This window comes from Peromyscus leucopus, chromosome 18 (assembly GCF_004664715.2).
Source record: "Peromyscus leucopus breed LL Stock chromosome 18, UCI_PerLeu_2.1, whole genome shotgun sequence".
Taxonomy (NCBI): domain Eukaryota; kingdom Metazoa; phylum Chordata; class Mammalia; order Rodentia; family Cricetidae; genus Peromyscus; species Peromyscus leucopus.
Genome location: NC_051078.1, coordinates 8,859,376 through 8,887,132, shown reverse-complemented (window position 1 = coordinate 8,887,132; position 27,757 = coordinate 8,859,376). Strand labels below are relative to the sequence as shown.

The following is a 27,757-nucleotide window of genomic DNA, read 5'->3' as shown; positions in this document are numbered from 1 at the left end:
ACAGCTTCAGAGGGCTCTTGCGGAACCAGAAGATGGGCTATGTCTGAAAGTGGTATCAAGCAGCTAGAAAATCATTCATTTACCCAACTACTGTTTGCTGAGCAACTATTGAGTGAAGAGCTGGTTCAGGCCAGGGGGAGACAGCAATAATACCCCCCCCAAAAGGTTTGTTTTTTTTTTTTTTTACACACTTTCACACAGATATTTGGTCCTTTTTTGGGGGGAGGGCGGGGGTGATGGTTCAAGACAGGGTTTCTCTGTTTAGTCCTTGCTGTCCAGGAACTCACTTTGTAGACCAGGCTGGCCTTGAACTCAGAGATCCCACTGCCTCTGCCTCCAGGGTGCAGAGATTAAAGGCATGTACCACCATGGCCCAGCCTTTTTTTTTTTTTTTTTTTTAAGACAAACAGGATGCAAAATAAAATGAGAAAAATCACACCGTTTTCTTTATGTCTCTTTTCGTTATCACTGGGGATGGAAAGAGGTTGGATAATGTTCCCTCGCCTGGCAAGAGAAAAAAAAAATGTCTATTCCGACCCTCCCCAACACACTCCCTTCTCCTCATCCTGCACTCACCAGAGACTCCTTGCCTTCTTTGAATATTTGCAAGAGTTCCAGAAAGCAGACTTCCTAGTGCTTCCAGCAGGTGGTATGACATAAGGGAGGGGTGAAATCACTGCTATCCAGAATAGATCGTTATGGCAACGGCTCACCCCACCTTTCAGGGGAGAGGTAGAGGCGCTGTGTACGTAAGAAGTGTTTGTCTGGCCCCCATAATCGAAAGCTTCCAAGGTGAAGAAATGCGCACCATACAGTCTTTGCTTTATCTGTTTTTTTACTTCCTCATTCATATGTAATCCAGAACCTCAGATACAGTCACTCCTTCAAATACAACAAAATGCCTACTGAAACTCAGGGTGCAGACAGCCTGGTGGCACTTGACTTTTAATCCCAGTTACTCAGGAAGCAGAGGCAGGCGGACCTCTGAGTTCCAGGTCAGCCTGGCCTCCATAATGAGTTCCAGGGCAGTCAAGGCGATGTAAGAGAGACGCTGTCTCAGAAATAAACAAGTGAACAAATAAACAAACAAAGAAGTAAATAAATGAACTCGGGCTTCCGAATCCTTTTTCTCCAAGAACCTTTCTTTAACTGACAAACAATGGCCACAGCTTAGCACCGTGTGTGTATGAGCCATGATAGATGGAATAAACAGGCAAGAGCTGCAAAATCCGCACAGGGAACTGTTCAACCCAGGAAGTGGCGCTTTCAACACAGGCCTTACCTACTCATGCCAGTGCTCAATAAGCAATATTACCAGACATACACAGATATGCACATACACACAATTAGATGACTATTGCGTGCATGAATGCATATAATCTTGACTGGCTAACTGTATATTATATAATCCTGGAAAGAAAAGCGTGATGTGTGTGTGTGTGTGTGTGTGTGTGTGTGTGTGTGTGTGTGTGTGTGTCTGGGTTCTGGATGATGACCTTGAATTGCTGATCTTCCTACGTGTTCTCTCTCTCTCTCTCTCTCTCTCTCTCTCACACACACACACACACACACACACACACTACTGTGAACCACCACCACCTAGATTATGCAGTTCTAAGCAAGCCCTCTACTTACGGATCTACATCCCCAGCCTACTGCATCAACTGTTTTTAAGAGCACGGAAGGATTCTTAAAACTCCAACCACAGCATTCCAGCTGGCCCCTGTGGAGGAGAATCTCACACCTGTAGAACGTTCTAGTTTTCTGGAAATGACTAGTCACCTCTGGAGTACACTTCAAACTAGTCCAAGCTCTTTATGGCGTCGGTAGGAGGAGAAAATGCAAAGTGTCGCAGAGAAATACAGACCCACAAAGGCGAGGAAAAACAAGGTGGAAAAGGCCAGAGGGAAACCTCCTCTCTCTGACCCTCAGGGGGTAGGCCAGGCAAGGAGGATCTTTGACTTCCAAATTCATGCCATTAGCACATTCTACTGAAAATAAAGGACAGCCCTAGTAAAGAGAGCCACCCGAGAAGTCAGAGGATAAAACCGCGATCCCACCCACCTCCAGCCCTTCACTGGGGTAAGATTAGCTGGCGGTTGTAATAAGGGCACCTGACTCCACTCTCGCCCTTCACTACCCTCCTTCTCCTCCTTTTAGCTTGGACATTGGACAGACCGAAAAGATTAGAACTTCCAAATCTTATAAATAAATCTTACTTCAAAAAGTACCCTATTAAAACTTGAAAGGGTTGGCAAGGACAACGTGGGCAGAGTTCCCCTCCACCAAAACCCCCCACCCCTCAACGACTGGTTTCTCTTTTTCATCTCCAGAGCTCTGATAGAAACCTCCGGTGCGGGCCTGTTGTGTTTTTAGGAGCAACAAGTTTGTCCCGTTACAGTCTCTAAATCTGATGAGAGAGAGCATGGCCAGGCTAGCCAGGGTCCCTCCCTGGTGCGGCTTCCAGGGTCAGAAAGCCATGGGTTCAAGAGCCGACCTTACAAGTCGGGCCAAAGTGCCCCGTTTGGAGGACTTCCCTTTAAAAAAAAAAAAACAATCACTGTCACGATCTGCGAAGCTGGCACAAGTTCCCGTACCGTCTTTTCCCAAGCCACGCTTCCCACGGCACCCTTCCTCCAAAAAAGGAAGAAACCGGCGTGTAAAGCTCAGCTCTCTGGAGCTAAGTTTACCTAGGACGCCCGCAGCACCCGCAAACTGGACCAGGACTCGACTCCGGCAACCCAGACATCAGTGAGCGCCAACGCTCGCCCGCTCCCTTTGCCCCGCAGCGTGCCCGTGGTCTGGGGGGGCTTGCTCGGCCACCCCGGGGCGGGCCACCGCGTGCCCTCAGGCCACTCATGGCCCATCGGTCGGACTGCAGCAGCCAGGACAGCGCGGGGACCCGGCTTTGGCCCCTGAAGGGCCCTCGACGGAGCCACCCCGTGCGGCCCGGACACCTCCAGGCTCCCGGAGCTGCACCCGCAGCCCGCAGCCCGCGTCCCCGACGAGCAGAGCGGCCCAGGCCATCTGGCTCTCTGCCCTTCCACCTCCTTCCCTCGCCGCGGGCGCCCCACGCCCACTGCACAGGCTTCCCCGCACCTTTCGGGATCCGAAAGGGCAGAGGCCACCCTCTGCACCCCGCCCGCCCGCCCTCCCGGCCGCCGGCAGGCGGGCATCGGGCCGGCGGAAGGGGTGAGACACGTGGAGCCGGGACCACCCCACCACCACCCCCACCCCCGGCCCTGGCGCACGCCACTCACCGGCTGACCCGAACGGGACTTGCCCGGAGGCGCTCTCCTGAAGAAGGAGGTCCTGGCGGTGAAGAAGAAGTCCTCCGCGTCCTCCTCGAGGCTGCTGTAGCCGCTGCTCATGCTGCTGGTCCCGTCGCGCGCAGGGGGCCTCTCCCCGGGGGGCGCAGGCGGCCAGGCCGGGGTGCGGCGCCCGCCGACCCCGCGAGGTTCCCGGCGAGGCGCGGCCCCCGAGCCGCCGGCCGCCCGTCCTGCTGCTGCTGCTGCTGCTGCTGCAGCTGCGGCCGCCGCTCAAGCCGCCCGTCTGGTCCCCCCCCACTTCCCGCGGGCTCCTCCGCCCTCCCCAGGCTCCTCCCTCCTTCGGGTGAGCCACGACCCCGCCCCTGCCGAGCCCCGCCCCCCGTCCAGGCCAGGCCCCGCCCCCGCGAGCCAAGACCCTACCAAGCCCAGCCCAGTCCAGGTCCCGCCCCCCGAAGCCCCGTCCCCCCAGCGAGCCAAGACCCTACCAAGCCCAGCCCAGTCCAGGTCCCGCCCCCAAAGCCCCGCCCCCCAGCGAGCCAAGACCCTATCAAGCCCAGCCCCAGTGCAGGCCCCGCCCCTGGCCGGCCAAAGCCCCGCCCATATCCCCGCCCCTACCGACTGTTGCAGCTGTTGCGGAGCCCAGCCCCGCTCCGCGCGCGCGCAGGTGGGGCCCCGCCCCCGTTCCCCCCTAGCCACGCCCCTCCGGCCTAGCACCGGAGCGCGGCGAAGGGGAAGTCGGGTTCGAGGGCCACCCCTGCTGGGACGGTGCTCAGGCGTGCTTCCTCCCGCAGCCTCCCGGAAATTGCAAATTCCTCAGTGACCCTCCTGTCCCCCGCGACTGGGACCGAAGTTTTGGAGAGGGCGGGAGTGCAACGGAGAACTTTCTGCACTCTCTCCATGGGGCTCGTCCTTGGTGGAGACCGTAGACCTACCGGCGTGCAGCGCGTCCCTCCCAGACCGTTATAAGTTAGCAGAGGTGGGTGGGGAAAGAGCGACCGGGGCTTATTCGAAATAAAACACCCTCTCTTGTTGGACCTCGGGCCGTACGGCTTTCCCGCCTCCCGTGGCGAAGGCGCATCCCAAACGTGAGTGGCTAAAGTGGCTGAGGTTTCAGAGGACGGACAAATCCCACGATCACAGAACAATCCAATGCTTTTAGTTAAATGTACACTGTAAATGTCGCCTTCCACTAGCAGCCCTTACTTACATGGTCACCTACAAGGGGCGAGTTAAATTGTGGGGGCAAGTTGATTAGACCCTTCTGTCCGCCCACACACCAGCTTCCCTTTGAAAAAAAAAAAAAAAAATCCTTGCAATCAGCTAAACTTTTAAAATGCGGCATTTTCTTTGCTTACGGTCACCTGAGGGTCGGTCGTTTTCACCTTGATGTGTCGGGAGTGACTCTCCTTGCAGAGACCTCGAAGGGAAAAGGGGTTTTGAAACTTCAAGAGAAGGGGAAAAAAAATGGTGCCTGCGTCGTCCCTTCTACCCCTCCGGCAAAAAGGAGACCGGCTAATCCGGGCTTACTCACATGCCTAGTTTGCAAGATTCTCACTCCGGGGAACTCAACCCCAGAGGGACCTCAGAGTCACAGCCTGTTGTAAAGGCTAAAGCTACACAGAGAAACCCTGTCTCGAAAAACCAAAAAAAAAAAAAAGACTTCTTCCCAGCTACAGAACAACTGGGTAGCTGGAGAGCAGAGCCTAACTTTCTTGTTTCATTGGGTAGAAGCTGGCTCCTTGGGTATTTTTCACATAGCCAAATGTAAGAGAAGAGGACAATTACTTAATGTTAATGCAAGATTTTTCTTGTTTGACTCTTACATCACTCAAATATTACCATATCGCAACAAGAGTGTCTTCATTAAATACTCCAGTTGGAGTAATGGGTGTGTTTAATAATTTAGCGAGCTTATGTTATTATAAATTGAAAGGGTGGAGTCCCTTACCCAGAACAAATTACTCCATCGATGACTGTTTCGAGGAAAAATATGCTCAAAGTACTTTATAATCTACCACACCAGAAAATAAAATGATGTTTTGAGCCTTAGCACGTGGCCACTGGTGTAGAGGCAGAAGCAGGCAAACCTCTGAGTTTGAGGCTAGCCTGGTCTACATAGCAAGTTCCATGCCACCTAGAGTACATAGAGGAACCCTATCTGAAAACAGAAAAGATTTTTCATGTTGTTTTTGAGCAGAAATGACTAGATAGAGTTTTATAGCTGTCAGCATCTCATCAGAATCACTTGGGGTTGGTTTGTTGTTGTTTTGTTTGTTTTTTCAAAAGAGGGTTTCTCTGTGTAGCCCTGGCTGTCCTGGAACTCACTCTGTAGACCAGGCTGGCCTTGAACTTAGAGATCCACCTGCCTCGGCCTCCTGAGTGCTAGGATTAAAAGTATGTGCCACCACCTTCGGACAAGGTGACTCTTTTTTGATTTTTAAACTTGATTAGTGTTTGTGTGTGTAGGCATTCCTGCCATGGCGTGCCTGTGGAAATCGGAGACAGCTTTGTGACGGCAGCCCTGGCCTCCTAACTCAAACGGTGGGACTGTACCACAGGCACCTTTTGCTGGCCCAGCCATTCACTGGCCCTATAAGAGTCACTTCTAAAAAAAAAAGTCATGACTGAGGTAAGGTGTAGTCTAGGGGTAGAACATCTCCATAAATGGGGCCCTATGGTTTTGTTGCCCAGCCCTGAAGATTTAAAAAGATAAAAATAAAATCACTGATTTCAAGCAACAAAAAGCAAAAGCTGCATAATTATCATATTTCTTTTTTTTTCTTTCTTTCTTTTTTTTTGGTTTTTTTGAGACAGGGTTCCTCTGTGTAGCTTTGCACCTTTCCTGGAACTCACTTGGTAGCCCAGGCTGGCCTTGAACTCACAGAGATCCACCTGGCTCTGCCTCCCGAGTGCTGGGATTAATGGCGTGCGCCACCGCCGCTCGGCTAATTATCATATTTCTGTATTTTTCACATAGTGTTTTGTGTGTGTGTGTGTGTGTATGTGTATGTGTGTGTGTGTGTTTGAGACAGAGTTTCTCTGTGTAGCCCCTGGCTGTCCTGGAATTCGCTCTGTAGCCCAGGCTGGCCTCGAACTCAGAGATCCACCTGCCTCTGCCTCTGAGTGCTGAGATTAAAGGAGTGTGCGTACCACCATGCCCCAGCTAACATAGCCACATTTTTAATGAAAGCTGAATTTAAGTTTTGACTCACAAAATCAGAATTTGTGAAAACTCAAAATGCCTTGTTAAGCAGTGAGACATTTTTAGCATTTAAAATTCAGGGAATAAATAGCATAAAACAGACTCAGGCAAGCTCAGTTTTGAAAGGACTTATTGTCAGACACAGACCTGAATTTGTAAGTGGACTGAATCAATCACCATACATTTCCCACTGATATAGGAGCCTATTGGTTCAGATCTTCATTAAATGCCTACTAACCTTTTCTTTCCATGTTAATTGGGGAACAAGCTGAAAGGTTAGTAAATGTATACAAAGTAGCTTTATCAGAGCAGCAAGAAAAGGAATACAGACCACATTCTACAAATAGGAGGCTAGAGAGCTAGTCCTGTCCATGTGGGGGGGACACACAGTTCAGGCAGCACGAGGAGCATGTGGGAAGGTCCTGTGGTAGGAGTGTGGTTGGCATATTCAAACAAGAGCAGGAAATCAGTGTATCCTGACTCTGGAAGTGGGGGGGGCGGGGGGGGACGGGACGAGTGTTGGGAACTCCTATCTAAAGAGTAACAGGTCATCAGTAACAGAGGTCTTGCTCAGTGGTAGAGCACTTTCCTATCGTGTGCGCAAGGCCCTGGGTTCAATCCCCAGCCTTGAAAAAAGAAAATGTAAAAGCGTAACAAACACAGAAAAGTCACTCTTCTAGAATGGTTTTGTTTTTCACCAGATTTGGAGCAAAGGGTGGATAAATCTTTGACCTCTTGGTAAAAAGTACTTGTTTGGTTACTGAGAGCAGAGAACAGAGTTAAATCATAGGAAACTCCAAACAAATAAACAAGGAGGTCCTTTTTTTTTTCACTCCTGAAATGAGCCAACATATTGTGAGGCAGGTCATGAAACACATGCATGATCTAATCACATTTTTGTACCTGTAATGGCAGGTGACGTTCTTACTGTGTGCTGAGGCGTAAGATAAAGTATCACAGATTCATCCTAAAGGTCACACTGACAGATGACCATTGCACTGGAGTCTGTGTGACTTGGAAAAGGTATGACCTTGTGGGACAGGCAGACCTAGGCTGGAACGACAACCCTCTTGCTTACTCTTTTGCTTCAGCTTTTTTTTTTTTTTTTGAGACAAGGTTTCTCTGTGTAACCCTGGCTGTCTTGGATCTCGCTCTGTAGACCAGACTGGCCTCAAACTCACAGAGATCCTCCTGCCTCTGCCTCCCCAGTGCTGGGATTAAAGGTGTGTGCCACCACAGCCCAGCTCATCTTATTTTTTTATTTTATGTGTTTGGGTGTTTTTCTGTATGTCTATGCAGTTATGTGAGTGCCTCAAGCCCAAGGAGGAAAGGTGTCAGATCCCCTGGAACACAGTTACAAACAATTGAGCCAACGTGTGGGGGCTGGGATTTGAACCCAAACACGGTTCTCTCTAGCCAGTGCTCTTAATTGCTAAGCCATCTCTCTGGTCCCTGTTGCTTCTTCTTTTATGACGTTTTCCCTCCTTGAGACAGGGTCTCAAGCTCTGGAACTCACTATGTAGACCAGGCCTCGAACTCACAGAGGTCGGTCTGCCTCTGCCTCCTGAGCACTGGGATTAAAGGTGCAGGTCTGTGCCTGGTTCTTGTATGCCTTTTAAGTAGACACTCTGAAACAGATTTGTCCTCAGGAAAATGGGAATAACAGAATAACAACATTCCCATTTTATTCTCTTTGGGTTACTATAAGGATTAAGTGAGAGAAGACACATAAAGCCCTTGACATAGAACGGGGTGAGGCAACTATGAGTCTTTTTACCCTAAAAATTGGACCTTGATGCAGACTTTAGCATCTTTCACCCACCTCTTTGATCACTAAATGTTTTAGCCCGAGAATCCTCCCTGGATAAAAGGGTCAGCGGCAGCTCAGGGGTGAGGCTCAATGTTCAGTCTGTTGTGGTTGCCTCTGTGCTGGCTGGTTTTGTGTGCCAACATGACACAAGCTGGAGTCATCAGAGAGGAAGGAGCCTCAGTTGAGTAATGGCCTCCCTGAGATCCAGCTGTAAGGCATTTCCTCAATTAGTGAGGGATGGGGGAGGGCCCAGCCCATGGTGGGTGGGGTCATCCCTGGGCTGGTGGTCCTGGGTTCTATAAGAAAGCAGGCTGAACAAGGCATGGGAAGCAAGCCAGTAAGCAGGACCCCTCCGTGGCCTCTGCATCAGCTCCCGCCTCCAGGTTCTTGTCCTGCTAGAGTTCCTGTTCTGACTTCCTTCAGTGATGAACACTGATGTGGAAGTATAAGCCAGATAAATCCTTTCCTCCCCAGCTTGCTTTTTGGTCATGGTGTCTCATTGCAGCAATAGAAGCCCTGACTAAGACACCTTCCCCTACCACAGACAGCTTTCAGTGTGGGCCGATCTCACACAGCCACCTATTGAGACACTACCTCGGGAGAGAAATCTTGCTGGGTGGCTTTTTGGAACCATTTCATCTCCTTGAAAAAAAGACATCCCTCTGGACTTCACACACTAAATGTGGCACCTGGGAATTCTGGAGCCAAATTATGGACCCAAGGGACACCCTGAATCTGGCAAAGCTGAACGATGAAAGGGACTTCTTGGGTCTTGGAATTAACCAGCTTTGAAGCTGCCCTACTTAAGACTTGTTATGTGAGACAATGTTTTCTTAGCTTGGCAGGGTAGCATACACCCATAGTCCCAGCCACTCAAAAGGCCTTGGGGCAGGAGGATTGCTTAAGCCCAGGAGTTTATAGCCTAGATGGGCCAATGTAATGAGAACCTCATCTTAAGATAAATAAAGAAAAAAAAATAGCGCGCTAAAATTTCTCTTAAAAATTCTCAGGGAGGGGATAGGGAGATCCTTCGGCAGTCAAGAACCCTTGCTACTCTTGCAAAGAACACAATCTCTAAACCCAGCACCTACGTCAAACCATTCACAACTGCCTGTAACTCCAGCTCCGGGGATCTGATGCCTCTGGTCTCCACAGGCACTCACACATATACACATACACACAGAGACACATAAATACAAATAATTTTAAATCTTTTTTTTTTTTAACTCTAGGAGAGAGCTGGGTGTGGAGGCACACCCCTCTTCTAGCAGCACTCTGAGGCAGGGGCAGGAAGATCACCAAGTCTGAGGCAAGCATTGTCTACACACTGAGTTCCAGGCCGATCAAGACTGGGTAGCGATTCCTGTCTCAACAAAGAGACAACACAACAATTTCCAGTACAGTCAGAACTAAAAAGAAAGAGTGTGGTTAAGAGCATGTACTGTTTTTGCAGAGGACCTGAGGACAGTCCCCAGCACCCACATCAGGTAGCTCACAACTACCAGTAATCACAGCTCCAGGGGAGGGGACTCTTTTCTGGCCTCCAGAGACACCTACCCTCACATGTACACACCTCCACCACACATACATGCACATATAGCTAAATATAAAAATAAATCTTTTTTTTTTTCCCCCATGGACGAAGATTACTTCAAGGCCAGAAGAAAATCATTTAGGGTTGCTTTTCTGGCCATCAGTGTCGCCTCTGTTGGGTTCAGTCCCTGTGATTGTGGCTGTCACTCTGGTAACTTCCATTTCATTCACAACAAGGACAAAGATGAAGCCATACAACTGAAAGGCAGGACGTTTGGTGGCTAAGTACCTCGTAGGCTGGGGAATCAGAAGGGCAGGGTTCAAATGTGTGTAGAGGTGGTGTGTGACCCAGAGTAGGTAATCTAACTCCAGCAAAACCTCATCCCACATGGAGAAAGTGAGAACATAATAGCACTCATGGTATAGCATTCTTCTAGAGATGAAATCAACCAAGGCACGAAGAAGGCAGCACCTGACTCGTGACAGCTCGGTGAACGTAAGCCCGTGGGGTTAGCAGCTCCGTATCTGCAGTCTCAGAAGCTTGGAAAATCATGTGCTACCCGTGACCCTGAGGCTCCCTCAGTGGAGAGCACAGAATGGAGAAGGGGAGGGAAAAAAAGACTTCCCTATGTCAATTCAACAGACCTTGGACCTACTAAACCAAACTGAAACATTTCCAAAATGATGTCCACAGTCTGATACAGATCCCAGTAGATCCCACCTCAGTGTCTGTGTGTCCTGTCACCACAGTGAGGCTTCACCCAGAGACAGCACTTACCAGAGTGCTTCACTAGTTGCCTTCCCTCAGACCTCAGAGCCCTGGACTGACAGTGACTCATCCCCTGATAGTCATTGGTCTTTAAAAGATAAGAAACAAAGTCGGGGGGCTGGAGAAACAGCTCAGTGTTTAAAGCATTGGCTGCTCTTCCAGAGGACCCCTCAATCCCAAACAGCCACATGGCCGCTCACAACCATCGATAACTCCAGTTCCAGGGGATCTGACTGCTTCTCCTGGCCCCTTCAAGCATGAGGTGTGCATGTGGCACTCAGATATTGGGGTGGTTTGAATGAGAATGGCCCTTAGGGGCTTGTGTGCTTGGTCCCCAGTAGGTGGAACTGTTTGGGAAGGATTAAGGGTGTGGCCGTGTTGGAGGAGATGTGTCAGTGAAGGTGGGATTTGAGGTTTCCAAGGACTTACACCATTCCCAGTGATCTCTTTCTTTCTCTCTTTTCTTTTCTTCCTCTCTCTCTCTTCCTCCCTCTCCCTCCCTCTCCCTCCCTGTCTCTTTGTTTATGGATAAAGAGGTGAGCTCTCTGCTGTTCCTGCCACCATGGTTTTCTCGGACTCTCACCCTCTGAAACCCGAAGGCCAATCAAAGGCTTTCCTTTATTAGTTGCCCGGGTGTTTTGTCACAGTAACAGAAACTCATACGAACATGTAAGCAGGCAAAACACCCATACACACAAACAAAATAAGTTAAAAAGTTTTAAAAAGAAGCAAAACAGGGACTGAGCACTTAGCTTAGTCACACATGTAGCTCAGTGGCAGGGTACATGCTTAGCATGCGCAAGGCCAGTGCCCAGCACTAACCAGGAAAAGAAGAAAAGACAAATACAAAGCTTTCAGGAGCTGAAAGGAGGATCACAGTTCTTGGGCTATGATGGGTGCATAGTTCCAGGCTATCCCAGACTATACACACACACACACACACACACACACACACACACACACACACACACACACACAAACATGCATACACATACATATAAACATACATACATACATATACATACACACATATACATACAAACATACGCATACACATATGCACACACATACATACAAAAAAAAAAAACCACACCACACTTAAGAACAATGACAAACATGAAAAATAAAAACCAGACAAACTAAAATAATGTTTCCAATACCCAGATAAAATACACATTAACTTTTTGTCATATTTACTTCGGCCTTTTAAATTTTTTACTTTATTTCTTATGACTGCGTTTCTTTTGGGAACCATGTCTCTTTCCTACTCTGTGAGATCTGAGGATCACATCAGGTTTGGCACAGGCACCTTGACCACTGAGCCATCTTACCAGCTCCTGATTTTTTTTTTTTTTTTTTGAAACAGGGTCTTACACATCTTAGGCTGGCCTTGAACTTGCTATGCTGCCAAGGATGACCTTTTTAAAAAAACAAAAAACAAAAAATTTTATTTTAAGGGCGGTGGTGGCGCACGCCTTTAATCCCAGCACTTGGGAGGCAGAGGCAGGTGGATCTCTGTGAGTTTGAGGCCAGCCTGGTCTACAGAGCGAGATCCAGGACAGGCACCAAAACTACACAGAGAAAACCCTGTCTCGAAAAACAAACAAACAAAAAAATTATTTTATGTGCATTGTGTGAAGGATCACCTGAAACTGGAATTATAGACAATTGTGAGCTGCCACGTGGGTGCTGGCAACTGAACCCAGGTCCTCTGGAAGAGCAGCCAGGTCCCTTAACCACTGCGCCATCTCTCCAGCCCCTGCCAAGGATGACCTTTAACTTTTGATTCCTCTGCTCATCCCCCAAGTGCTAGAGTTAAAGGTGTTTTCCACCACACTCAACTGTATTGTTTTTCTATCCATGGAATATTTCTTCATTTACACCAAAAAGTAAATGGCACGTCATAATTTCAGTTTTTGAGACCATTCCATCTTCAGCACAGAAGGAAGTCTGTCCACAGCTATGGAATAAAAGTGAAGGGCCTCCCCACTGACGCAAGATGGCATGACCTGCGGCTGGTCGGTAGTGGCGCATACCTTTAATCCCAGCACTCGGGAGGCAGAGCCAGGCAGATCTCTGTGAGTTCGAGGCCAGCCTGGTCTACAGAGCGAGATCCAGGACAGGCTCCAAAGCTACACAGAGAAACCCTATCTTGAAAAAAAAAAGAAAGAAAGAAAGAGTAGCATGACTGTTATTATGGGATAACAACCAACCATTCTAAGTAAATTCAAGGCCCCCTCCAGAAGAGGGAATCCGTGCCTGGTCCTGTAAACCCAGTCAAAAACTCATGGCTGTGGAGATCATTGACTGTCGGGGGGGATCTTAACCACAGGGCATCAAACTGTCTCCCGAATATCTGTGTTTATACTTATGGACAAAGCTTCTCTTCGCAGTGAACGAGGAGGACTATAGACTTAGGGCTGCTCGGGGTGCTGAGAAGAAGTGCCTTGGAGTTGCTCTGTTCCTAAGCAGGATGCTCACGCCACCACCTTTAAGGCGTCAGGAACACTGAGGAAGAGGGGGTGGAAAGAACGTAAAAATTGGAAGAAAGGCAGAAGAGCTGCCGCAAGCCATCTTCTGGGCGCGACACAACCCTTGGCATCATTATTTTACCCTAGCTGCCGTGGCCTGCGCTGGGCGGGCCCCACACAAGACCAGACTTCTCAACGGTTAGTCAGGGATGAAGGAGGGGCTCCTGTGTCCCTACTGCTCCCTGGTGAACCACTGGATGCTGGTGGATTCTGGAGGAAGGACAGTCATTTTCTTTAGGGGTGCACCTACTTAGTGAGCACACTAGGTTCTGATGGAGAGAGAGCTCCAAACCCAGGTCACAGGGGCAACTCTGGTTAAACTAAGTGGAACACACACACACACACACACACACACACACACACACACACACACAAGACATGATTGGGGAAAGAAATTTGTAGGGAGAAACGGGGATTGAGGTTTAGGAGGCAAAAGAGGGTGAGAGTACTCAAAATGCATTATACATATATTATATAATTGTCAATAAACAGATTTATTTATTGAAAAAAAAAGAGTAAAGTGTCTTGCTTAGTTAATGTCTATGACTGTGAAGAGGCACCATGACCATGGCAACTCTTACGAAGGAAAACCTTTAATTGGGGCTGGCTTACTGTTCAGAGGTTTAGTCCATGATCAGCTTGGCGGGAAGCATGGCAGCGTGCAGGCAGACATGGTGCTGGAGAAGGAGCTGGGAGTCCTGCATCTGGATCCTCAGGCAGCAGGAAGAGAGCGTGACACTGGGCCAAAAGCCTTGGAAATCCCAAAGCTCGCCCCAGTAACACGCTTCCTCCAACGAGGCCACACCCACCCCAAGAAGGCCACGCCTCCTAATTAATCCCTGTCCAGTGGCACCACTCTATAAAGACCAAACCTTCAAATCTATGAGCCTATGGGGGCCATTTGTATCCAAACCACCAGAGGTCTCAAGTTAGGCCATAGGAGTCAAGAAGATGCCCGCAATTCTTTGAGGAAGATCGGTCAAAGTGGCTGAAACTATGGAGAACGGCTTCAATAAGGTCTAGATGGATGCGATTCGGATATAATCCTGGGTTGGACACTGTGGGAAGAAGGTAGGAACATCAGCTCTTCAACGGCTAACAGTTCATTTTCCCAAGGAAATATAAGCAGAAAAAGCAAAATCGTTCCAGAGTAGAAGTAGATTTACGGGGACAGGAGACGCGGCTCAGCAGTTAGGAGCACTCACTGCTCTCGCAGAGGATCTGGGTTTCGTTCCCAGCACCTACAGTGAGGAGCTCACAACTGCCTGTAACTCCAGCTTCAGGGGACTGGGCACCTTTCACTGTCCTCCTCAGGTGCTGTACCCATGTGGTGCACATACCGACGAGCGGGCGCGCAAAAACATAGTGTGGTATTTTAAAGGCATTTGAGGCTGAGGAGATGCCTCAGAGGGCAAAATACTTGCTATGAGCGCATGAGGCTCCGAGTTCAAATCCCGAGCAGCTACATGGAGAGCCACGTGTGGCCGGCAGCATCTGTAATCCCAGGGTTGGGAGGCTGAGACAGGAGGACCCTGGGGGCTCCCTGGCCAGCCACTCCAGCCACATCGGTAAGCTCCAAGGTTAGTGAGAGATCAGCCCCCCAAAATAAAGTATATTTGTTGATCTTGGTGGTGCACACCTTTAATCCCAGCACTCAGGACTCAGAGGCAGGCGGAGCTCTGTGAGTTTGAGGACATCCTGGTCTACATAGCAAATTACAGGACAGAGCTATGTAGTAAAACCCTGCCTCAAAATAATAATAATGAAAATAATAATCATAATAATATACCTGATACTGACCTCTGGCCTCCATGCACACATACACCTGGACACACATGTACATTGCACTTGTGTATAGCACACACACACATACAAACACACAAGCATGCACACATACACAACTTTTGCATAAATTACAGCTTCATAAATTTGAAAAAACCAATACCACCCTAACCCACTGGGGTCTAAGATATTCATTGGTAATTTCCATTTGCAATTACCTATGCTAGGTCACAGTTGAAAAAAAAAAGCCAGAGGAAAAAGATGAGTGTACACCTGGAGAATAAAATACAGGGTTCTGGCTTCCCTCAGAGGAGATGAAAACAAACAGTACTAACATTTAGATTATTTGGGCAAATATATGGGGTTCTCAAAGGTCATTTGAAATTAAAAATCCTGAGGGTTGTTCACCAAATAGTTGGAGATAACATACCGTGATATGTATGACACTTTGATTAGTAATGCATTTTTTTTATTGTTTTGTTTGTTTGTTTTTGTTTTTCCAGGCACAGTTTCTCTGTGTAACCCTGGCTGCCCTGGAACTCACTCTGTAGACCAGGCAGGCCTCGAACTCGCAGAGATCCGCCTGCCTCTGCCTCCCGAGTGCTGGGACTAAAGGCGTGTGCCATTACACCTGGTGATCCTGAACTTCTGATCCTGCTGCCCCCACCTCCCAAGTTCTGGGATGGCAGGTGTGTGCCACTCTGCTCCATCTAGGTGGTAGTGGGGATCAAAGCAGAACACATCGTGTTTCCAGGTGAGTACTTGACCGACTTGGCACTGTCTCCAAGCCAGTACCAGTTTATTCATGTTCAGTTGAAGATATCCTACAGGAAAGGGGGAATATGTAAAACAGTTGCTAATATATATATATATATATATATATATATATATATATATATATATATTTAATTTCAGAAATATTATCCCTAAAGAAGGCCCCTTGGATAAGGAAAGAACTTTCCCTGAACATTACTCGAGGTCTTGCTGTACTGCAGACACTATTCCAGAAGCTTAAGCTATAGGAATTCACTGAAGCCTTATAAACTCCCCAGTGACCCTGATCAAAGGGCCAAGTTGTCTTCACACCTAAGGTCACCTCTGAACCACCGTGTCCGTGGCTTGTGGGGCCCAGCCACTTGAGGGGAAGAGTGAGCCAGCCTCAAAGAAAAATTCCAGAAGGTTTCTGCTGCCCGTCAATGATTTACTAGGTATTGATTTCAGGGATGTTGTAAGAGATGTGGCATCGGTGTGAGCCGATAAGAAATATTTGCTATTCGGATTGTGGGAAAGGGCCAGTGAGATGGTTCAGTCGGGAAAGGTGCTTGTCACCAAGCTCGATGACCTGAGCTCGCTCCCCTCTGACCTCTACACGAGCACTGTGGCATGCGTGCACACATACATGCATGCACACATACACACATGCATACACACACATGCACACACACACACACGCACACACACGCATGCACAGATAAATAAATGGTGGGTTGGTTTTGGTTGTTGTTGTGTTGGTTTTTTTTATTTTAAAGTTTGCGATAGAACAGAAAGTTTCATTCAGATAATCATGGCACTGAACTTCTCAACGTCTATTGGTTGTTCGTTCATATAAGGGTCCCCCTGTGTAGTCCAGGCTGGCTCTGAATGTGTGATTCTCCTGCCTAAGCTCTCTAAATGCTAGGGTGACCGTTGTGTGCTACGTTGGCCTGGCTTTCCAATACTTATTTTGACTGTTCCTTCTACACACACAAACACACAAGCATGCACACATACACAACTTTTGCATAAATTACAGCTTCATAAATTTGCCTGGCCACACAGGTCCTTCTCCTCACCCACACGCACTTGCTAAGGACTGTTAGCTCCCCAGCTCTTATTCTGCCTGGGTAGGGTGATTCTGAATTCTTTGTTTGTCCTGGGATATTTGTCCAAGTTATGGCCCGTTCCTGTAGCAGGACTTTTACAGGCAGCTACATCTGTGAGACACACGGGGTCCTCAGATAGATGTCACCACCCACAGATTCCATCTCAGGCAGCAGCTTCAGGTGAACAGAACAGTTTTCTTTCTTTCTTTTTTTTGGGGGGGGGTGGTGGTTTTCGAGACAGGGTTTCTCTGTGTAATTTTGGTGCCTGTCCTGGATCTCGCTCTGTAGATCGGGCTGGCCTCGAACTCACAGAGATCCACCGGGCTCTGCCTCCCGAGTGCTAGGATTAAAGGCATGTGCCACCACCACCAGCCAGCTCAGAACAGTTTTCTTGTAGACAAGCATCCCAGAGAGATAATGCTCTCTTAGTTTATTTATTTATTTATTTATTTATTTATTTATTTATTTATTTATTTATTTATTTATTTTTTACCAGAGTGAGATAACAGTGGCTGTAGATTCTGCAAAGGCTGCCTGGAACCGCTTAAATTGAGCAGAACACATCCAGAAAGGGGAGCCTGGCTAGGGAGGCCGGCCTGCAGGGAAGCTGTGGTTGGCTGATGTGGATCGCCCGTGTGACTGGGGCCTCGGGTCTTTCACCGCTTCAGATGCTGACACCTCACTACATCTGTAGAACAAGGGGAACCGGGCAAGACATAAAAGAGGTGTCAAATTGGTACCTGCCTTCCCAAACCTTGTAATTTAACTGGGAAAATTATATCATAATGGCTGGTGGTCTGTAATTAGCCAATCAATAAGTCTTTTAAGACTATCAAAATATAAAATAAAGATCAGAAGAACATGATAAGAGCTGGTCTGGGAAGCCTTCCGTGTAGGTGGTACCTTTTTTGTCTGAAGTGAGAGAGAGCCAGATGGGAGAAAAGAGGTCACTTGCAAAAAGTCAAGCCACAAACTATGTGCACATAAGATGTAAAACTGGGAAGTATCATAAATAAAACTGAGTGGGGTGTGAGTGTAGGTAGCTCCGAGACAGAGAGTATGTTCAACATTCGGAAGGGTCTGGGTTCAAATGCCAGCACCAAGAAGAAAGAGCAGGGAAAAACAGAAGAAAAGGAGGAAAAAAGAAAAAAACAATGATTGAAAAACCAGACATGGTAGCCTCTGTCCATAATTCCAGCAGTAAAGAGGCTGAGGCAGGAGGATGATGAGTTGGAGGCTCGTCTGAACTATATAAGGAGTTCATGCCTGACCTGAAACTCATCGTGTAGACCAATGGTCATCAAATTCACAGTGATCCGCCTGCTTCTGCCTCCCCAGTGCCGGGATTAAAAGCAAGCACGCCCCCACCCCCCACCCCAGTCCTCAAGCCCAGTCCCAGCCCCCTACTGAAAACACTAGAATTGCTATAGAAGAGTTGCCGATACCCGCTGAAAGCCAAGTTCCGAAAAGCACCCTGAGGAAGTGAGTGAGGCTTTCTCTACGAGCAGGAATTTGGAAAGAGTCAGGACGTGACTTAAAGAACAGTGTCAGGCTGGTGGCTGGGGGGCAATGTCGTAAGAGCACTGGACAGGGACAGACAAACAAGCTCTGCCCACAGCTTGGGTAACTTCCCTTGTTTATCATGGCAACCTGCAGTGCAGAGCATGGCTTCGGGCTGGCCACTGGGAAACACAGCCCAGATTTTTGACCTTTGTTAATCATTGACTAATGTCAAAAGCAGATTCTCTCTCTCTCTCTCTCTCTCTCTCTCTCTCTCTCTCTCTCTCTTTAGGTTGAGGATGTGTGGGGCAAACCACAGATGGGGGCAGCAAGGAATGGGGCCATTTCTGAAGAAGGTGGGTAGGTTTGCTATTTCTACCGCGCGTCTAAGAGGGAGGAAGCGTTTGCTCCAGAATATGCCGCTCTGGTATGAGGAATATTTTGAGTCGAAAGCAATTGAAGAGCAGCACACTCAGGAGAATGTCTAAAAATAGAGCGCACATTTCTCTGCCCTACGACTGGGCTGTAGCTCAGAGCTGTAGTGTGCCGTTAGCATGTGCAGGTCTGTCGGTTCAATCCCTAGCAACACACACACACACACACACGCACACGCACACGCACACGCACACGCACACGCACACGCACACGCACACGCGCGCGCACAAAGTTTCTACTTAAAAAAAAAAACAACTTTCTCTTCTGTTGTACCAGGAAGGGAAGGGATATGGCTTTTTGTTTGTTTTCGTTTTTTGAGACAATCTCCTCTGTATTCCAGAAAAAAAATTATATGTACAATAATAATACATCTTCTCCCCTCCCACCATACATATTCAAGCTTTAGAATATATTTGTTTCCAATACAAAAGAGGTATGTAGCTCATACAGCTGCCTAGCAGGCACAGGGCCCTGGGGTCAATCCCCAGGCCTGCAAAACAAACAAGAGCATGAAAGACAGTTATGAGGTATCTGTTGAAAGAAATGTTTGTATTAAATCATGGTCGTAGTAGCCATAAGGAAGCACAGCGGTGTGACAAAATATAATAGACCAAGTCAGAAGGCAAACGGCAGGAACTATTATAATTTTAATCTATTACGTATTTACCTGTGTGTGTCCATACACGTGTGTGTAGATATGTGAGGAGATGGTGTCAGATCCTATGGAGCTGAAATTACAGCCACTTGAGAGCTGCCCAGCGTGGTTACTGGGAACCGAACTCTGGTCCTCTGAAAAAACAGCAAGGTCCATCAACAGTCAAGTCAGCTCTCCAAGCCCAGGAACTGTTGAAATCTTGATTGCGATCGTGGTGGATCAAGCAATTGTTTGTGTATCAGACTGTGTGGAACTATCCCCTGAAAGTGTGAAACCCGCATGTAGGCATGTATAGGACAGCAAGGATTTTTTCCCCCCTTAAGTACATAAACGTCTAGTTATGGGGTCCACACGGGCCTTGAACTTGCCCTTTCAGCCTCAGCTTCCCTAGTGCTGGCACGCTCCGATGACAACGTGGACCACCACACCCAGCTGGCACCGCTATTTATAACAAGCAGAGAGTGCTAGCTTAGCATGCGTGAGATCCCCAGCCCTTCCAGAATAAAAATAGGACCACAGGATGGCTCAGTGGGCAAATAAAGGTCCTGGGCACCAAGCCTGAGGACCTAAGTCCGTTCCCCAGAACCCAACAGAGGAAGGAGAGAAATGATCCCACAAGGGGTCCTCAGATATTGGCATGTGCCATGGCAGCACACTCTAAGTAAAATGTGATTTAAAAGTTATAAGAAAAAGAAAACACCAGAATATCCATAAGTGACTCAATTGGTTAAAATAAATATTATATAAACCATAAGAAATCACAATCTCCGCCGGGCGGTGGTGGCGCACGCCTTTAATCCCAGCACTCGGGAGGCAGAGGCAGGCGGATCTTTGTGAGTTCGAGGCCAGCCTGGGCTACCAAGTGAGTTCCAGGAAAAAGGCGCAAAGCTACACAGAGAAACCCTGTCTCGAAAAACCAAAAAAATAAAAAATAAAAAAAAAAAAAAGAAATCACAATCTCCATATGTTGACATGATATTGGCATTATCTTTAGAGAGCGCCTTTTTAAAACGACTTATTTGGAGGCTGGAGAGATGACTCAGTGGTTGATAGTACTTGGTTCTCTTGCAGAGGACCCAGGTTCGATTCCCAGCACCCATATGATGGCTCACACCTGGCTGAAACGCCAATCCCAGGAGTTCTGACACCCTCTTCTGACCCCCTCAGACACTAGGCATGGAGGGGGTACACAAACACATGTCAGCACAACACTCATATGCATAAAATAATAAAATAAACCTCAAAAATAATAAAAAAAGGACTTCTTTGAAACTCAGGTGGTGGCATTTGGGGGGGCAGGGGCAGGAAGGAGATCAGAAGTTCAAGGTCATCCTTGGCTACGTAGTGAATTTGAGGCCAGTCTGAGCTACACAAGACCCTGTCTCAAAACAAAACAAACAAAAACCAAAATTGCATGGAACAGTGTCTCTAACACAGAACACGCCTCAATTATTTCCTCTGGTTATTCAGAGAAACCGCAGACGGCAGTCGTAGAAACGGTTCTGAAAAATCCAACCTTTTATAAGAGAAATGTGTATGTATTATACAACAGTAGCCGTTAGAGATACAGGCATGTCCCTCTTTCTTCCTAGGAGGAGCTTTTCCCCCCCAGGGAAGAGGACCACGTGATCTAGACCGATGACCACAGGTGACTGTCACCCGGGACAGCTCATCTGTGTAACAGTCACTGTTTGCCGCTACCTCCAGCCCCTAACCCCTCGTAGACTGTCACCTCCCATGACCTCAGAAACCCCTGTGGCTCTAAGCTCCATGTGAAGGTCGGCTGTGCGACTGCTCTCCGAGTTTAATAACTTGTTGGCACATATATGAGTTATTTGGAAGTATGCATGCGTGTGTGTGTGTGTGTGTGTGTGTGTGTGCGCGCGCGTGCACATATGAGTTATTTGGAATTATGCATGCATGTGTGTGTGTGTGTGTGTGTGTGTGTGTGAGCGTGCACATGAGTGTCCTTGAGCATGTTCAGTGAGCACTCTCCTGTTTCTCTACATCTCCAGTCCATAAAATATCTTTCCAAAGAAGCCACTGCATGTGTGCGAAAGTCAGAGGACAATCTGTGGAAACTGGTTCTCCTTCGTCCCACTCAGGGTCCAAGGACTGAACTTCACAGGTGGGCTACTTAGCTAGTCAGGTTTGGCAGCGAGCACCTTCACCTGCTGAGCCATACTCTGTGAGTTTTTTAAATAAACATCCGAAGGAGAACAATCACGGCCACTTGCTTCGGGTGGGACCAGACCCCGGGCAAAGAAACATGGAGGCACCCTTTCATCTTCAAAGTTCTTTCGACGTCTTAAAGCCAGACAGAGCTTCACGGTGTCATTGAGGGGGCTATCCAGCTAATGGCTGCATCCCCACGTGGAGAGATTACATGGCAGAGTATGGTAATGATAGCTCCGTGTGTCGTGGGCCACGCTTTTTAAAATGCCCCCCCCGGCACTTTCTCATGAACTTATCTTAGCCTAGAGGGTCTATAATTACTTCCTCTTCAGAGGTGGGAACCCCGAGTGTTCCCAAAGATAAGTCTATCTCCCCATCATAGCCCCACGGACACTCAAGTCACACACAGAGCCCAGAGGAGACGAACGCGTCGCTGAGTCTAGAGTTCCCGCTGCAGGTTTTACTTCATAGGTGGTACCACTTAGAAAGATCCCCTCCAAACCCTACATTTTATGTGTAATGAACAGTCTAGAACGAGTTAAAAACCTCTTAGCGTGTGTTTCCCATCCTTTTCCCCTTTCAATGAAATGAAGGGTGTCTCCTCCCCTTTATTTGAGAGTCAAGTTCATGGGCTTGTGTCTACAAAGTAATTATGGGGAGCACAGTGCTTACTCCAGCTCTGTGTGGGCAGACTTGGTCTCACTTCCTATAGAGACTTGAAGTGCTCAGTTAATAATGCCCATAATAGTCGCATGGGGATTAGTACAGAGCAAGCTGATGTCCCAAGCGTATCTTGTCTTTTTAGGAAAAAGGCTATTGATTGCGACCAGAATAACCAAATGTTTTTATGGTTGCCCTGCTGTGGGAGGTCTTAATTGTTGAACTGTTGTCTTTAGTATTTAGTTATAGAGGGACATCCTTGAATACTTGATTACCACAAATGTTTGTTTGCCTCATTTTGATTGAAATAGCATCTCATGTAGCCCAGGCAGGCCTAGAATTGGATATGTAGCTGAGACTAGCCTTAGATTCACGATCTCCTGTCTCTACCTCCCAAGCAGTGAATTATTATAGGTGTGCATCACTCTGATAGTGTGAAAAAGAGAATTGGCTTCCAAGGGAAATTCTCAACTTGACTTCTGTTCTTTATGTAAAACACCTGGTTTGTGCCGGGCGGTGGTGGCGCACGCCTTTAATCCCAGCACTCGGGAGGCAGAGCCAGGTGCATCTCTGTGAGTTCGAGGCCAGCCTGGGCTACCAAGTGAGCTCCAGGAAAGGCGCAAAGCCACACAGAGAAACTCTGTCTCGAAAAACCAACCAACCAAACAAACAAACAAAACACCTGGTTTTAGTGGAAAACTTTTTAAATCGTATTTTGAATGGCAGTATGACGATTTCTTATCTGTACGTCAAAGTTTCATTACAATTAGGGCAAGATTTTTCCAAGTTAGATGTGAATACGTCATGTAATCATTAGAAATTACAAGGTAAACATTTTTTTGACCCCACTGCAAGTAGGTATTTTATCAAGTCTGAGCTGCAGCTCAGTTTTGCTTAGCATATACAAGGTCCTGGGTTGGATCCGAGGGGCCTTCAAGACGGCTCAGCTTGGTTCATGTAAACCTGGTGATCTCAGTTTCATCCTTAAACCCACATTAAAAACAAAAAACTGGATACAGTGGTGTTCCTTTATAATCCCAGCATTCCTGTGCAGGAGGGAAGTGGAGACAGGAGAATTGCCTGGATCCAGGGCCAGCTGTCCTGGAGTGCGCAGCTGGCAGAAATAACAAAGATCCTGCCTTCTCCACAAGGTAGAGAATAGACCACTCCTGAACATCATTCTTTGGCCTCTGGAGAGCGTGCTGTGGCATGTACATGCTCACACTCACATGCACACAAATGATACATAATAAAATTTAAAATAAAAACATATACATATAATAAATAATGTTGGGGCTTGGGGTTTGTTTGTTTGTGTTTGTTTTTACATTTTTATCATGTGTTTTAGTTGGGGGTGACCCGTCAGAGTGAAGGAGTAGAGATCAGAGGACAGCTTCTGAGAGCTGGTTCTCCCCTGCCACCATGTGAGTCCTGGGCAGCCAACTCAGGTCGTCAGGCCTGTCAGCAAGGACCTTCACCCACCATGTCGTCCCCACAGTCCGATAGGGAATATTCCTAGTAGTGATTCTATACAGCTTCCAACAGCTGTGCCATGAAAATAGGCTACGTGTGAACAGTTGAGGGGCTGGAGATGCAGCCCAGCAGGCTCTGGGTTCGGCCTCCAGCACCGAATGAGCCAAGCGAGGTGACTCATGCATGTCTTCCCAGCACTCTAAGGTGAGAACAGAAGGACCAGAAGTTCAAGGACACCCTGCTCCATAGCAAGTTGGTTGGGTTACAGTTTCTTCCGAGATTGAAATAGTCCATCCTGCAGGGAGAAAGCTCCTTAAGCTTCCCTTAAGCAGGAAGGCAAACAACTCAAAGTGGCTTCAGGAAGTCCCTGAAACTGAACAGACTCACTAGATCCCCCTTTGCCAGAGTAAGTAATAAAAGCCGAGAGTCCCGCTCAGACATAGCCAAGCTGCAGAGAAGACTCTGACACCAGACCAGCGGAGTCCCTTGGAAGGGACGCTCTCCAACCTGCTGAGCTGCCCGCAGGCTGTGCAGCGTGCTCCAGGTTCCCAGCTTTGTGAGCTCTCACCCATGCTGGGGTGGGCTTTGGTGATAAAGCTGTCCTTGAGTCATCTCTGCTCCTGTTAACTAACCTCCCATCGATACTCCTGTAAATAACCCCAATAAAACTCACTGGCTCGCCAAGTTGGACTTTGGTGGTATCTGTACTTTGATCTGTCATGGACTCCCTCACTGGGGTGAATAGATGTGTGTTACATCTCCCCAATAAAGGTTTCGTCACACAACAAAGTTCAAGGCTAGCTTGGGCTAGAGAGTATGTGTCTCAAAACCAAACCAAAAAAACAAAAACAAAAAAAACCCAAAAGTATAATTAACAAGAAAATCTACAGGTTCACTTTCCTACTCTGATCCTTAGAGCATTAAAAACCCAAATATTAAAAAATATTCTTGCTGGGTGGTAGTCGTGCATGCCTTTAATCCCAGCACTCAGGAGGCAGAGCCAAGTGAATCTCTGTGAGTTTGAGGCCAGCCTGGTCTACAGAGCAAGTTCCAGGACAGGCTCCAAAGCTACACAGAGAAACCCTGTCTCAAAACTCCCCTCCCACACACACACACAAATATTCTCCTGTGATTTGCCATTGTCCCCTCTTTGTTCTCCCAAACTCATGAGCAGAACTTAGAATAGCACTCTTTCTAGATGCAGTAAGGTATGAATACATTTGGATGAGAATAGTGACCTGAAGACACAGCAGGGATGTTAATTAGTTGATACCAAGTATCTTAGCTAGAGTTTCTATTGCTGTGAAGAGACACCATGACCACAGCAGCACTTACAAAGGAAAACACTGAATTGGGCTGGCTTACAGTTTCAGAGGGTCAGTCTATTATCATCACAGCGGCATGCAGGCAGACATGGTGCTGGAGAAGGAGCTGAGAGTCCCACATCTTCATCCACAGGCAACAGGAAGTGAACTGTCATGCTGGGCACAGCCTGAGCATAGGAAACCTCAAAGGCCGTTCCCACAGTGACATGCGTCCTTCAACAAGCCACACCTCCTAATAGTGCCACTCCCTTCAGGGGGCCATTGTCTTTCAAACCACCACACCAAGAATCAGACAAATAGGATCTTGAGAAATACTGAATTGCAAAACCAGTGTCCATGAAATCGATTTAGCAACAACAAAAAGAAAACTGCTACCCTTCCTTCCTTCCTTCCTCCCTCTCTCCCTCCCTCCATTCATTCATTCATTCTTTTGTTGTTTGTTTGAAATGGGATTTCATGTAGTCCATCTGGCTTTGAACTCCCTGGGTAACCAAGGATGTCCTTTAACTCCTGATCCTCCTGCCTCCGTTTTGCAGGCTCTTAGCTTATAGGCATGAGCCACCACCTCTGGCAAATAGTTTTTTTATTATTATTATTTTATTGTTTGTTTTGGTTTGTTTGTTTTTCTGTTGCTGTTGCTATTTTTGTATTGTTTTTTTCAAGGCAGGATCATACTCACTCTAGCCGAGGGTGACTCGCTCTGTAGCCTAGGCTAGCCTCAGACTCCTGCTGGTGACCCCCTTCCATCTCAGCCTCGTGCATGCTCCGGTTAGAGGTGTGAAGCTGTGCTGGCCTGGTCTCTAGTTTCTTCAGTTACTTGGTGGGAGTGGGTGGGATCCTACGAGCGAGCCCAGGGCCTGGCATCCTGGTCTAGAAGCCACGGAATGGAAGAGCAGCAGCCGCCTGGGGAACGCGGGTGAAATCCCGGTCTGTCTCATAAAGCATCCTCAAGGGACACACAGAGGGTCACGTGACACCACCAGGCTCAGACACGTGAATCCTGCAGATGGGTATCCACTGTCTAATCCCAGGTCTTTAAAACTGAAGAGTGAACTTTACATTCCTCACGGGAATTCCCTGGCCAGGCAGCACGACATTTTACACATCTCTTAGTCACCCTGGGTCATGCTCAAATTATTAGTCCCTAAGTCCACACAGGCAGCTGCTGCTACCACGACAGAAGGGAAAGTGTGGAGGTTCCATACAAAAACTTTAAAGTACAATACGTGCTTCTGTGTGTGTGTGTGTGTGTGTGTGTGTATCGTGTGTGTGTGTGTGTGTGTGTGTGTGTATCGTGTGTTTGTGTGTGTGTGTATCGTGTGTGTGTGTGTGTGTGTGGTGTGTGTGTGTGTATCGTGTGTGTGTGTGTGTGTATCATGTGTGTGTGTGTATCGTGTATGTGTGTGTGTGTGTGCATGCGCACCTGCGCTCATGCATGTATGTAACATATACATGTTTGTGTGCACTAACATGGTTGTTTACCAGTGCTTGCCAGATGTCAACATTAGATGTGGTCTTCTGCCACTCTCCTTTTCGTTTTTTCTGAGATACGGTCTGTCACTGAATCTGGGGTTGGCTGGGTGTGGCCAGCCGCATGCTCCCAGGATCCTCCTCTTTCTACCTCCCCCGCCAGGCTGGGCTTTCAATATGGGTACTGGGGCACCGAACTCACATGTGTGGGGCCATCTCCCCCAGCTTGCTGTTCCAATGTTATTTTAAACGAAGAGAAAAGAAATTGGACTTAGAAGAGCACATGAACTTGGAGCTGGGACATTTCACTTACTAGCTGGGTAGCTTTGGATACACTTTAGTATTTACTTTAGTATTTACTCTTCTTGAATCCATTCTTTTGTTATTTTATGAGGGAAGGTCTTCTGTAACCCAGCCTGCATTCCCACTCGGGGTAGTTTTGAACTCCTGATCCTTCTGTTTCTATTTCCCAAGAGTCGAAGTCGCAGATGTGCGCCACCAGGCCTGGGTTTTTTTTTTTTTTTTTTTTTTTTTTGTTTCTTGTACGAGAATGAAAAGCCTTCGTTCACAAAATTCTAAAGTCGATCCCACAAGCAAGACAGAGGATGTGAAGGACACGAACACTCTGCCTGTGACAGCCAGAGCGGGGATGAAGCCCTGGGAAAAGAGATTTCTTCCCCACCCTCTGCTTGCTGCATCTGGGTTGGGGGTTGTTCCGTGGAATCTTGAGCTTGAGGACCCGCCCCCGCTGCTTCTGGAGCCTAACGCCCAGTCAGCCTTATTTATTTGAGGCAAGCCTCAAACTCGCTTGACCTCCTGACCCCGAGATCTGGGGTTAGAGGTGTGCACACCCGTGTCCAGTCCACTCGGTCTTCATGGTCTCAGATCTTTCAAGTCATCCAAGAAGTGTCCCGGTGTCCTTAGGCTGAGGTCCTTACCCGGCTGGAGAACCCGGTTTAAAAAATACTTGTGTTTTCCCAGAGGTATTCAGTGGCTGCCATGCTCCAGCCAACCATAGCCCCATTGCCCTGAAATTTGCCAAGGCTTTGATATTAGAACTCTGTTGTCTATGTTGCTGCTCTAAGCCCCAAGGTGACAACTGACCTCTAAGGAGTTGTCCTGTGACTTCCACATGCGTGTTATAGCACATGCTCCTGAAATCACACATATAGTACATACACATATCATAGATACAAAACAATAAATAGATAAATAGATAAAATCAATGTAAAATAAAAGATCTAGTGTTAAAAACTCAATCACCAAATTTATGTTCCTGATATGTGAGGGTGGGCCCTTTGGGAAT

General features: G+C 47.7%; 1 protein-coding gene and 1 long non-coding RNA gene across 3 annotated transcripts in view; both read right to left on the bottom strand.

Moving 5' to 3' along the window:
• Positions 1-3,508, bottom strand: part of Rassf3 (Ras association domain family member 3) — a 65,183-nt gene extending 61,675 nt beyond the window's left edge. The window contains exon 1 of the mRNA XM_028869602.2: positions 3,261-3,508. Coding sequence (XP_028725435.1) covers positions 3,261-3,371 — 111 coding nt within the window. The 5' untranslated portion in view covers positions 3,372-3,508. The remainder of the gene's footprint in view (positions 1-3,260) is intronic.
• A 10,264-nt stretch (positions 3,509-13,772) lies between these two features.
• LOC119086189 lies at positions 13,773-25,061 on the bottom strand. Of its 2 annotated transcripts, XR_005089412.1 has the most exons (4): positions 25,022-25,061; positions 19,361-19,482; positions 17,252-17,446; positions 13,773-14,172 (listed from the first exon to the last, which is right to left on the bottom strand). It is a non-coding gene; the product is annotated as an uncharacterized LOC119086189 (long non-coding RNA). The 2 variants fall into 2 exon arrangements; XR_005089413.1 differs by lacking the exon at positions 17,252-17,446.
• Positions 25,062-27,757: the final 2,696 nt, after the last annotated feature.